At 37.9% G+C, this 14,192-nt stretch overlaps 1 protein-coding gene across 2 annotated transcripts; it reads right to left on the bottom strand.

Moving 5' to 3' along the window:
- Positions 1-1,528: 1,528 nt before the first annotated feature.
- LOC137427767 (uncharacterized) lies at positions 1,529-13,930 on the bottom strand. 2 transcript variants are annotated; one of them, XM_078777790.1, is made up of 4 exons: positions 13,633-13,930; positions 6,664-6,723; positions 6,387-6,481; positions 1,554-3,491 (listed from the first exon to the last, which is right to left on the bottom strand). In XM_078777790.1, exon 4 carries the CDS (start codon positions 3,427-3,429, stop codon positions 1,771-1,773), a length of 1,659 nt encoding a protein of 552 aa, XP_078633916.1. In that variant the 5' UTR covers positions 3,430-3,491; positions 6,387-6,481; positions 6,664-6,723; positions 13,633-13,930; the 3' UTR covers positions 1,554-1,770. The 2 variants fall into 2 exon arrangements, with proteins under 2 accessions (XP_067973593.2, XP_078633916.1); XM_068117492.2 differs by lacking the exon at positions 6,387-6,481 and having other exon boundaries at positions 1,529-3,491; positions 13,633-13,884.
- Between the last annotated feature and the right edge of the window lie 262 nt (positions 13,931-14,192).

The following is a 14,192-nucleotide window of genomic DNA, read 5'->3' as shown; positions in this document are numbered from 1 at the left end:
CCTCCTATGGTATCCATGGAAATCTCCATGCATGGCTTGCGGACTTCCTCTCTGGTCGTAGTCAACGTGTGGCCCTGAATGGATTTCTCTCATCTCCCCTTCCCGTTCAGGCTGGAGTTCCCCAAGGCAGTGTGCTGGGCCCTGTGCTTTTTCTGGTCTTTATCAATGATCTCTCCGACTCTCTGGAAAATCCTCTGTATCTCTTTGCTGATGACTCCACTCTCTGCCGCTCCATTCCTCTTCCCTCAGATCGGCAGTCTGCAGCCTCCTCACTCTCTGAAGACCTGGACAAAATCACAGACTGGTCAAACATGTGGAACATGTCTTTCAATCCTGACAAATCTCACACTCTTACTATGTCTCTCCGAAAAGATCGACTGGACAACCCTCCCATCTACTTTCTCAACAATCCTCTCCAAGATGTTCTGTCGCTCAAGCTTTTGGGTCTCACCATCTGCCATGATCTTTCTTGGGAAAACCACATTTCCAAGCTGGCCTCCAAAGCCAGTCGCCGACTGGGCATCCTCCGTCGTGCGAAGTCCTTCCTAGGCACACCTGAGCTCCTCACCACATACAAGGCTTTCATCCGCAGCTCAATGGAATACTGTTCTCCCCTATGGGCTGTTGCTCCTGCCTCACACCTGGCTCGGCTTCACGCTGTTGAATCCAAAGCTTTCAGAATCATTGGAATCTCCCGCGATGAAGCTATCTCTGAGGGCCTTTCACTCACTCACCGCAGGCAGGTAGGTGGTCTTTATGTCTTCTACCGACTCCTCTCCGGCCTTGCTCCCCCAGCTCTCTCTGTGCTCTGTCCCCCAAATATTCCTACAGGTCGCACAAGATCTGCCAGCCACCCTCTGATGGTTAAACTGCCGAAATCTCGGCTCTCTGCTCACCTTCACTCTTTCATTCCTCTTTTCTCCCGCCTCTGGAACAAACTCCCACACTCACTTCAATCACACTCCTCCCTCCAGGTCTTCAAAACAGCTGTTCACCACCATCTCTTATCTTCCCCCATCCAAAACCTTGATCTTTTCTACCCCCACTAATTCACCCCAGATCCACCTTGTTTGAAATTCCAACTTCTTTCCTGGAAGTCTTGGCAGTGTCCATATGTTTTATACCTCTCCCACCCCCCCCCCCCCCCCTTCCCATGCCTCCCCCCCAAAGCCCTCTCCCTCCCACAGTTCTCTCGATGTCTCCATGTCCCTCGGTCCCTGCTCTCAAATGTTGTGTTTGTGTCCTTCCCCCTCTCTCCCCATCTTGTCTACCGCTCCCGATGTTATTTGTTTTGTGTGTCTGTTTGTCTTTCTGTGTGATTAATGTTCGCTCTTTCACGAGCCTCGATCTTGTATACAAAAAAAAAAAAAAAAAAAAAAAAATAATAATTGGTGGAGGAGATTACAGAGGTGCATCATTGGTCACGTGGTTCGGCCGCCATATTTGTTTTAACACAAAAGCCTTAAAAACCACTGAAAAGACGTGCTGGTAAGGGTCTGCAACCTCTTGATTGCTCTTTCTTGTTCTTCTTGTAGTTTTCCTTTTTCTTCTTTGCAATCATTGCGGATGTATTTGTTTCTGTTTCGTTTTCCTGTGTAGTATACTGTACTTGCACTTGTTTTTGGAAGTTTGTTGCTAAATGGATTAAAGATACCTTTTCTGGTTTGTTGTTTTCGTGCTCATGCACAAATGTCATTCGATAGTCTGTTTAGCTTTTCCCATTCTCCGCTAGTCCAACACATGCTGTTCTGTGCACTTGGTTCAGCTCCATCAGTCCGCCTCCTCCTTCTCGTCTCGGCAAGTAAAACCTCTCCAGTATGAACCTTCTTGTGCACCTTTTGAGTAATGAATAAACAATTTGCTGCAGGTCGTGCGCTTAAACGGCTTCTCTCCAGTGTGTGACCTCATATGTCCTTGGCAGTTTGAGTATTGAATAAATGTTTTATTGCACATACTGCACTTGTACGGCCTCTCACCAGTATGAGTCCTCATGTGATTCTGGCAGGTCACATTTGCACGGAATAATCTATGACAGATTCTGCACTTGAAAGATTTCTCTCCAGTGTGAATCCTCATGTGCACCTTGCAGGTTGAATAATAAATAAACGATTTGTTGCACACAGTGCACTTGTGAGGCTTCTCTCCCGTGTGAATCCTCATGTGTACCTGGAGGGATGAAAACTTACTGAATGATTTATAGCACATACCGCACTTGTACGGCTTCTCACCAGTATGAGTCCTCATGTGATTCTGGCATGTCAACTTAGTACGGAATAATTTATGACAGATGCTGCACTTGAATGACTTTTCTCCGGTATGAATCTTCATGTGCACCTTGCAGTTCGAGTAAAGAATAAACGATTTGCTGCACACAGTGCACTTGTACGGCTTCTCTCCTGTGTGAATCCTCATGTGTACCTGGCAGTGTGCATTCCTAGTGAATGATTTGCTGCACACGATGCACTTGTATAGCTTCTCCTCGGTGTGAGTCCTCATGTGTACGTGGCGATCTCTAATATCACCGAATGATTTATTGCACATTGTGCAAGCGTAGGGCTTTTCTCCGGTATGTGTCCTCGTGTGTGCCTGGCATTTGTCATTCTTACGAAACGATTTATTGCACAAAGTGCACTTGAACGGTTTCCCTCCGTTATGAATCCTCATGTGTGCCTGGAATGTTGACTTGTATTTTAAAGATTTATGACAGATGATACACTTGTACGGCTTTTCGCTCGTATGCGTTCTCAAGTGTGTTTGGCATTTTCCGCTACTTCGAAATGATTTGTTGCAAACTTGGCATTTAAACGGCTTCTCTCCGGTATGAATCCTCATATGTTCCCGTCGCGTTGAGCTTTGACTGAATGATTTATTGCACACGTTGCACTTAAATGGTTTCTCTCCAGTGTGAGTCCGCATGTGCATCTGTTGGCTTGATTTCTGGCTGAATGATTTGTTGCATACATTACACGTATACGGCTTCTCCCCAGTGTGAGTCCTAACATGTGCTTGGTACTTTGACTTCCAGTTTAATGATTTATCACAGATAACGCACTTGTAAGGCTTCTCTCCAGGATGTGTCCTCATGTGTGCCTTGTAGAACGAGTTCTTCATGAACGATATGTTGCAAACATGGCACGTGAACGTCATTTCACAAATATGTGTCCTCATGTGGTTCTGATATGTTGAGATGTCAGAGAATAACGTAAAACATACACAACACTTGAACGGATTCTCTGAAGGGTGGATTCTCATGTGTACCTGATATGTTGAAAAGTCATCAAATGTTTCATTGCACATGGTGCACCTGTGTATCTTTTCCGAAGTGGGAATCTTCATATGTTCAGGTCCATGAATCCGTTTCTCTTTATAATCCGTAAACTTCACACCATCACCTTCCTTGTGTTGCGGCGGAGCATTCTCCGTGAGCATCACACCATTCTTGGTGAAGGACAAGTTGTTGAAGAACGGTGTCTGTCTTTCTGAAGATTGGTCTGAAAAAAGGATAAATATCACAGGGATGCAAAACATAAAGATGCATTTTAAATAGTAATGAATCAGGAAACTTACATTTTCATGAAAACTTCACCTAGAAGCCAATCAATGTACTTTTGGATGAGGGATTTACTTTTGCAAATATTTTAACGATGCCAGTAGGGAGTGAGGTACACAAGTGCAACATAATTTAAAGTTTCATTAATAAAACATATAAATGAGACTTCAGTGAGTGAGACTGATTTGTGGGGAAACAATTTCACAGGGAACTTTCATTATCCCCCTGGAATATTTTTCAGGCTTTATTTCTTGCTCTTCAATTTGAAGTGTGGGTAAAATATAGAGTACAGGTTGTTCCAGATGTCTTGTGACCACCTATTTTTTTTTGAAGTTTTTCAGAAGTGCATAGGCATGGTTCAACAGATTTTTTAGCACCACTTGAGAATTGGCCCTTGAGTACTGATATCTCATGGGATAACTCACTCTGGGGATTGCATATACCTTATTGGCATGACTCCTGAGTGCCATCGGTGACACCTGTTGATCAGCTGAGGCCCTACGGTGCCTTGGGGAAAACGAAATGGCTGGCTGTAACAAAAATATGCTAAACAATGACAATCAATCACAAAAAATGTCCAAAGGGACTCAGACCCCTCGTCGTCTGATGCCTAAGTCTGTGCAGCCACACCGATCAGCCGGAATGTGTGCTGAAAAGGATAATTTCTGCACATCTTCCAGTGAGGAAGGGGATCCTTGCCTCATGATATGACAGAGCTCCACTCCAAAGCTAAAAAGGTGTCGCCTGTTCTATAACCAACAACGACAAGGTTCCTGATGTATTAGGGAAGATTACAAGAACAGAGCTGGAGCTTAGAGGAGAAGATCATCTTCCACTGCAAAGCATATTCTGTGCATTAAGCATGGGGGACGAACGGTAAAGGAGAAAGTTTGATAAACCAGTCAAAACTAACAAAGTTTTACTATCTGGCTCATGCATAAAAATCCTTAACCGAAAAAAGGAGGTGGATATTTTGAGTTCTGGGAGAACTTCCTCCCACCTTCTGAATCCCGCAAATGGAGAAAACAACCAACGGGATTTACCAAAGAATGTGTCTCAAAAGAAAGATACGCGACAACAGCAGAATTGAAAATGGCTGTGAAGAATGCATTTGCTCAAGTGGACCTGGCAATATTGCATAACATTTCTCGTAGGAGAAGGCTTCAAATCATTCTCTGCAAAGAAAATGCTGGTTCTCATGCAGACCTGATGGACCCTTCACATGGACATTGTTCATATTTATGATAATTATGTTAATAAAGTTTATACATGCCATTTGTATATTGCTTACATTACATTACACACCCATTGGAAGACAAAAATATTAAATTTCAGAGATTTAAATGGGAGTCAAAAGACATCTGGAACTGCCAGTATATTAAGTCCTAAAAATTATTTTGTATCTTTCTATGACTCATTGTTAGTTATCTGGAGAGTTAGGTAGATAGACAAACAATTTAGCAAAGAGTGAGTCTTTGGAGAAGTCTCACTTATAAAAGTGCCATGGATATTCAGAGAGCATGCCTCCATTGACTTCGCTTTCGACCATCAAAGCTTGTATAAATTAATATATAAATGAACGTCAACTGTTTCCCATTGTCATTAAATTTCAGTTTGCATTCCTCATTTATATTGCACATCAATGCACCTGAATCTGTTGTGTATGACACCACATATTCTTGTCATCCCTCCAAATCCCAATGATGGTTGATTTGACCAGTTTTCGGTGGTGTAATGGTTAGAGCGTCCACTCAGAGTCTGGGAGGTTGGCGGTTCAAACCGGAACACATGATACCAAAGACTATAAAAAAATAAAATGGAACGTGCTGCTTCCTTACTTCATGTTCAACATTTCAAAGGCGAGATCACTAGATAAAATAAAATATAAAAATAACGATCAATGCGACTGTGTCACCAATATGCCTCTGCAAAGTCCCATAACGGGTAGATGCCCTCGTTCACTGTCCTAAAAATAAAGTTTGATTTAAATCCCTTCAGCTGTTTTCAAATATCACATTTTTACCAGACATGACAGGTTTCACATCGATCGGCGAAGTGGTTTCAGAGAAGGGATTTTTTAAAATATCAGCTTTCAAGTCAATATGGCTGCCACACCACGTGACATATGACTTTAAAACATGTACACTCTGCTTATGTATGGGTAGGGGTTCACGTTTGTGAAGTTTTGTGTTGTTCGGATAAGGTTAGTTTTTCTATTCAAGATGGCTGCCAAACCACGTGACCTACGACATCATAATTTTCAAACTAAATGCAACAGTGGGGTTAGATTATATTTGTAAAATCTCACATTAATAGGGTAAGTGGTTTCAGCGATAGAATTATTTAATATTTTCCTTCAATCCAATATGGCGGCCACACCATGTGACCAATTATGCTTTCATGATCATCTTTTAATCGCCATGCCTAATCAATGGCAAACATAAAGTTTTGAGTCAACCAATTTGGTGGTTTGGGAGAAGATGTTTTTTTTAAAGGTTTTAGGTAAAATCCAATATGGCTGCCAAACCATGTGACCTATGATGTCATAAATATAAAATTTCAATACAAATGTCCATGAAATTTCAGATTTTTAGGATAAGGAATTCGATTAAAACATTTTTCGCTGGTATACCACTTCACCTATGATGTCATCATTATTCTGCTTTTCTTCCCTATTGGAAGTACTTGAGACTGTGGCAAGTTTCATTTTTCCATTGAGCAGTTTCCGAGAAATATTTTTTTTTTTATTTGCATTTAATCCATGATGGCTGCCATAACACATGACATATAACGTCACAATTATCATAAAAACATTCTGCATGGGTGTCGCTCCTACCCTGAAAGTTTCGTTTCAATCGGACAGGTGTTTGCTGCTGAAAACAGGCGGATGGACCGTACGGGCAGACCCGAAAACATAATGCCTCCGGCCACCTTCAGGGGCGGAGGCATAAAAATAATTACAGATAAAATAAAAAGCTAGATCTCTACAAGTCAAGTAAAGCAAAGTAAACAAAAAGAAAAGATAATATTGTGGAATCCAAACTCAATGACGACTCGAATTCCCATTAAGTATCGTTATCCTCAAGTTGAACAACATTATCTCTGATTCTCACCTTGTGAGGGAGATGCAATTGAAAGTACGGGTTCCACTTTCACCACCACGACAGAAGATTCTGTAGAAAAACAAAACTGCTTTGAAAAAAATAGGAACAACTAACAACAAACAAAATAAAAACAAAACAAAAGGACAAAAGAACAAAAACAAAAAGAAAAAAAAAGGTAACAAAATGAACAACGAACAACTAACAAGCATGCACTGTGATTATACATACACATGCACGATTGTCGATTGTACATGCACATATATCGTACATGATTGTATATATATATATATATTGTACATGATTGTATATATAGCGGCTTGATGGAACTCAACCAAGTCCACAGAATGACAACTGTAGGATTGGCCGAATACGTAAAAAGTGCAACAGACTACCAAATCCAATTTGTAAGCAAACACAACAACAACAACAACAACAACAACAACAACAACAACAACAGGCATTTTAAGGCCATTTTCCCTGCTAGAGCGGTTGTAAGCAAACACAAAGACAACAAACCAGAGAAGGTATCCCTAACCCACATAGCAAAAATTTCAAAAGACATGTGTGAATGGAAGATCTCACACAAGAAACGAAAATAAAGGAGTACAGCCCCAAAAATTGCAAAAACAAGAAAAAGAAAAAAATTAATAAAACGAAATATCAACAGATATACACCGACAACTGGGAAAATGGTAAAAGAGCAGGAAGGTATTTTTTTAAAAAGAAGAGTTGGGCAGATTGGAAGTCGACAAAGAAGGCTCTTTGGAATGGCTAAGAAGACGTCAGCTCAACTGGGATAGAGAAGGAATCATTAAAAATGCCCAAGACCAAGGACACTAACACTACTGGCTTAAAGAAAATGGCAGGACTGTGTCAATTGGACAAGTGTAGGTTCTGCAAGGTAGAAACAGAAAGTACGAGCCACCTCCTATCAAGAGGTAAAAAACACATGTCAGAGCAGCTGTACACCCAAAGGCACAACAAAGTATGTAGAGTAATCCATTGGCACATCTGCAAAAGTCTCAATATCCCAGTTCCAGAAAACTCGTGGAACCCAAAACCAAAACAATCACTGAAAATGAGGAAGTAATGCTCACGTACGACCTAATGATCCCATCAAGCGTGAACATCGAAAACAAAGCATTGTGACCGGATATAGTAATCACTGAGGTACAAAAAGGAAAAGAGGGCATTGCTAATACTAATAGAGGAGTCAGTCCCCAGTGATTTAGGCTTAAACAACGCAGAAATAAAGAAAATGATCAAATACCAAGATCTCAAAAATGAATAATTGAAAAGATACCTGAAGCTCAAGAGCGTCGGATTGTACAAGTGATTATTGGTACTGATGTTAATATCTACAGGTAATGATGTTAATATCTGCAGGTAATGATGTTAATATCTGGAAGTAATGATGTTAATATCTGCAGGTAATGACGTTAATATCTGCAGGTAATAACGTTAATATCTGCAGGTAATAACGTTAATATCTGCAGGTAATGACGTTAATATCTGCAGGTAATAACGTTAATATCTGCAGGTAATGATGTTAATATCTGCAGGTAATGACGTTAATATCTGCAGGTAATAACGTTAATATCTGCAGGTAATGACGTTAATATCTGCAGGTAATGATGTTAATATCTGCAGGTAATGATGTTAATATCTGCAGGTAATGACGTTAATATCTGCATGTAATGACATTAATATCGGGAGGTAATGACATTCATATCTGCATGTAATGACATTAATATCTGCATGTAATGATGTTAATATCTGCAGGTAATGACGTTAATATCTGCATGTAATGACATTAATATCTGCATGTACTGACGTTAATATCTGCAGGTAATGACGTTAATATCTGGAGGTAATGATGTTAATATCTGCAGGTAATGATGTTAATATCTGCAGGTAATAACGTTAATATCTGCAGGTAATGACGTTAATATCTGCAGGTAATGATGTTAATATCTGCAGGTAATGATGTTAATATCTGCAGGTAATGACGTTAATATCTGCATGTAATGACATTAATATCTGGAGGTAATGACATTAATATCTGCAGGTAATAACGTTAATATCTGCAGGTAATAACGTTAATATCTGCAGGTAATGACGTTAATATCTGCAGGTAATGATGTTAATATCTGCAGGTAATGACGTTAATATCTGCAGGTAATGACGTTAATATCTGCAGGTAATGATGTTAATATCTGCATGTAATGACATTAATATCTGCATGTAATGACGTTAATATCTGCATGTAATGACATTAATATCTGGAGGTAATGACATTAATATCTGCATGTAATGACATTAATATCTGCATGTAATGACGTTAATATCTGCAGGTAATGACGTTAATATCTGCAGGTAATGATGTTAATATCTGCAGGTAATGATGTTAATATCTGCAGGTAATGACGTTAATATCTGCAGGTAATGGTGTTAATATCTGCAGGTAATGATGTTAATATCTGCAGGTAATGACGTTAATATCTGCATGTAATGACATTAACATCTGGAGGTAATGACATTAATATCTGCATGTAATGACATTAATATCTGCATGTAGTGACGTTAATATCTGCAGGTAATGACGTCAATATCTGCATGTAATGACATTAATATCTGCATGTAATGACGTTAATATCTGCAGGTAATGACGTTAATATCTGGAGGTAATGATGTTAATATCTGCAGGTAATGACGTTAATATCTGCAGGTAATAACGTTAATATCTGCAGGTAATGATGTTAATATCTGCAGGTAATGACGTTAATATCTGCAGGTAATAACGTTAATATCTGCATGTAATGACGTTAATATCTGCATGTAATGACGTTAATATCTGCAGGTAATGATGTTAATATCTGCAGGTAATGATGTTAATATCTGCAGGTAATGACGTTAATATCTGCATGTAATGACATTAATATCTGGAGGTAATGACATTAATATCTGCAGGTAATAACGTTAATATCTGCAGGTAATAACGTTAATATCTGCATGTAATGACGTTAATATCTGCAGGTAATGATGTTAATATCTGCAGGTAATGATGTTAATATCTGCAGGTAATGACGTTAATATCTGCATGTAATGACATTAATATCTGGAGGTAATAACATTAATATCTGCAGGTAATAACGTTAATATCTGCAGGTAATAACGTTAATATCTGCAGGTAATGACGTTAATATCTGCAGGTAATGATGTTAATATCTGCATGTAATGACATTAATATCTGCATGTAATGACGTTAATATCTGCAGGTAATGACGTTAATATCTGCAGGTAATGACGTTAATATCTGCAGGTAATGACATTAATATCTGCATGTAATGACATTAATATCTGCAGGTAATAACGTTAATATCTGCAGGTAATGACGTTAATATCTGGAGGTAATGACATTAATATCTGCATGTAATGACATTAATATCTGCATGTAATGACGTTAATATCTGCAGGTAATGACGTTAATATCTGCAGGTAATGACATTAATATCTGCAGTTAATGACATTAATATCTGCATTTAATGACATTAATATCTGGAGGTAATAACGTTAATATCTGCAGGTAATGACGTTAATATCTGGAGGTAATGACATTAATATCTGGAGGTAATGACGTTAATATCTGCATGTAATGACGTTAATATCTGGAGGTAATGATGTTAATATCTGCAGGTAATGACGTTAATATCTGCAGGTAATGACGTTAATATCTGGAGGTAATGATGTTAATATCTGCAGGTAATGACGTTAATATCTGCAGGTAATAACGTTAATATCTGCAGGTAATGACGTTAATATCTGGAGGTAATGATGTTAATATCTGCAGGTAATGACGTTAATATCTGGAGGTAATGATGTTAATATCTGGAGGTAATGACGTTAATATCTGGAGGTAATGATGTTAATATCTGGAGGTAATGACGTTAATATCTGCAGGTAATGACGTTAATATCTGGAGGTAATGATGTTAATATCTGCAGGTAATGACGTTAATATCTGCAGGTAATAACGTTAATATCTGCAGGTAATGATGTTAATATCTGCAGGTAATGATGTTAATATCTGCAGGTAATGATGTTAATATCTGCAGGTAATGACGTTAATATCTGCATGTAATGACATTAATATCTGGAGGTAATGACATTAATATCTGCAGGTAATAACGTTAATATCTGCAGGTAATAACGTTAATATCTGCAGGTAATGACGTTAATATCTGCAGGTAATGATGTTAATATCTGCAGGTAATGATGTTAATATCTGCAGGTAATGATGTTAATATCTGCATGTAATGACGTTAATATCTGGAGGTAATGATGTTAATATCTGGAGGTAATGACGTTAATATCTGCAGGTAATGACGTTAATATCTGGAGGTAATGATGTTAATATCTGCAGGTAATGACGTTAATATCTGCAGGTAATAACGTTAATATCTGCAGGTAATGATGTTAATATCTGCAGGTAATGATGTTAATATCTGCAGGTAATGATGTTAATATCTGCAGGTAATGACGTTAATATCTGCATGTAATGACATTAATATCTGGAGGTAATGACATTAATATCTGCAGGTAATAACGTTAATATCTGCAGGTAATAACGTTAATATCTGCAGGTAATGACGTTAATATCTGCAGGTAATGATGTTAATATCTGCAGGTAATGACGTTAATATCTGCAGGTAATAACGGTAATATCTGCAGGTAATGACGTTAATATCTGCATGTAATGACATTAATATCTGGAGGTAATGACATTAATATCTGCAGGTAATAACGTTAATATCTGCAGGTAATAACGTTAATATCTGCAGGTAATGACGTTAATATCTGCAGGTAATGATGTTAATATCTGCAGGTAATGATGTTAATATCTGCAGGTAATGATGTTAATATCTGCATGTAATGACGTTAATATCTGGAGGTAATGATGTTAATATCTGGAGGTAATGACGTTAATATCTGCAGGTAATGACGTTAATATCTGGAGGTAATGATGTTAATATCTGCAGGTAATGACGTTAATATCTGCAGGTAATAACGTTAATATCTGCAGGTAATGATGTTAATATCTGCAGGTAATGATGTTAATATCTGCAGGTAATGATGTTAATATCTGCAGGTAATGACGTTAATATCTGCATGTAATGACATTAATATCTGGAGGTAATGACATTAATATCTGCAGGTAATAACGTTAATATCTGCAGGTAATAACGTTAATATCTGCAGGTAATGACGTTAATATCTGCAGGTAATGATGTTAATATCTGCAGGTAATGACGTTAATATCTGCAGGTAATAACGGTAATATCTGCAGGTAATGACGTTAATATCTGCAGGTAATGATGTTAATATCTGCAGGTAATGATGTTAATATCTGCAGGTAATGACGTTAATATCTGCATGTAATGGCAATAATATCTGGAGGTAATGACGTTAATATCTGGAGGTAATGACGTTAATATCTGCATGTAATGACGATATTATATCTGGAGGTATTATGACGTTAATATCTGGAGGTAATGACGTTAATATCTGGAGGTAATGACATTAATATCTGGAGGTAATGACGTTAATATCTGCATGTAATGACGATATTATATCTGGAGGTATTATGACGTTAATATCTGGAGGTAATGACGTTCATATTTGCAGGTACTGATGTAAATATTTGCAGATAATGATGTTAATATCTGGAGGTAATTATGTTAATATCTGCAGGTAATGATGTTAATATCTGCAGGTAATGATGTTAACATCTGCAGGTAATGATGTTCATATCTGCAGGTAATGATGTTAATATCTGCAGGTAATGATGTTAATATCTACAGGTAATGATGTTAACATCTGCAGGTAATGATGTTCATATCTGCAGGTAATTATGTTAATATCTGCAGGTAATGATGTTAATATCTGCAGGTAATGATGTTAATATCTGCAGGTAATGATGTTAATATCTGCAGGTAATGATGTTAATATCTGCAGGTAATGATGTTAATATCTGCAGGTAATGATGTTAATATCTGCAGGTAATGATGTTAATATCTGCAGGTAATGATGTTAATATCTGCAGGTAATGATGTTAATATCTGCAGGTAATTATGTTAATATCTGCAGGTAATGATGTTAATATCTACAGGTAATGATGTTAATATCTGCAGGTAATGATGTTAATATCTGCAGGTAATTATGTTAATATCTGCAGGTAATGATGTTAATATCTACAGGTAATGATGTTAATATCTGCAGGTAATGATGTTCATATCTGCAGGTAATTATGTTAATATCTGCAGGTAATAATGTTAATATCTGCAGGTAATGATGTTAATATCTGCAGGTAATGATGTTCATATCTGCAGGTAATTATGTTAATATCTGGAGGTAATTATGTTAATATCTGCAGGTAATGATGATAATATCTGCAGGTAATGATGTTAATATCTGCAGGTAATTATGTTAATATCTGCAGGTAATGATGTTAATATCTGCAGGTAATGATGTTAATATCTGCAGGTAATGATGTTAATATCTGCAGGTAATGATGTTAATATCTGCAGGTAATGATGTTAATATCTGCAGGTAATTATGTTAATATCTGCAGGTAATGATGTTAATATCTGCAGGTAATTATGTTAATATCTGCAGGTAATGATGTTAATATCTACAGGTAATGATGTTAACATCTGCAGGTAATGATGTTCATATCTGCAGGTAATTATGTTAATATCTGCAGGTAATGATGTTAATATCTACAGGTAATGATGTTAATATCTGCAGGTAATGATGTTAATATCTGCAGGTAATTATGTTAATATCTGCAGGTAATGATGTTAATATCTGCAGGTAATGATGTTAATATCTGCAGGTATTGATTGCATAGTTTTAATTTGCTTTGAGGTCATTACCCTCCCGACCACCTGGGTGCAATTTTCTCAATTTGACCACGTACCTGATTCCAATTTCGTCACCACTCCTCCATTCCGAACGTCCAGGATCCTGAACTCGCAGATCCCATCATCATCCGCTCTGTTCCCTCCATCAGATCCCGACTTAGAGTCCGAGTATCTGGGATCGTGGACGCATCTCGGAGGGTTTCTCTCCATGACTCTCAACACGAAGCAAAACCTCGTTCGGTTCCTCCTTCCGGTCTCACCGACCTTATCTCGGTCACGAACTTGATCCCCATACCTTGACACGTTAAACCACGTGTATCGATTCTGATTTCAGATTTTCACTTCAACTTGAGTAACAGAATCGGTCTAAAGAGGAGGAGGTTAAAGGGAAAATCGACACGTTCAGGTTCAGCTTAAGCCATATACAGCACATAAAAAACATTTTTCTACTGGAGCGAAGCTCAGGAAAGAGGAAAAATCTAACTGGCAATGAGAATGAAGGAACATCAAGGAAATGAACGGACAGGAAAAGAGGAGAAGCAGCAATGAAATAATTTGTGGAAAAATTCATGAAAACATGGGAGTTGAGGGAGATATGGGGTTTTGGGGAAATATG

This window comes from Myxine glutinosa, chromosome 5 (genome assembly GCF_964187855.1).
Source record: "Myxine glutinosa chromosome 5, kmMyxGlut1.1, whole genome shotgun sequence".
Lineage (NCBI taxonomy): Eukaryota > Metazoa > Chordata > Myxini > Myxiniformes > Myxinidae > Myxine > Myxine glutinosa.
The sequence above is the reverse complement of the archived record's forward strand: the minus strand, read 5'-3'. Positions and strand labels throughout refer to the sequence as shown.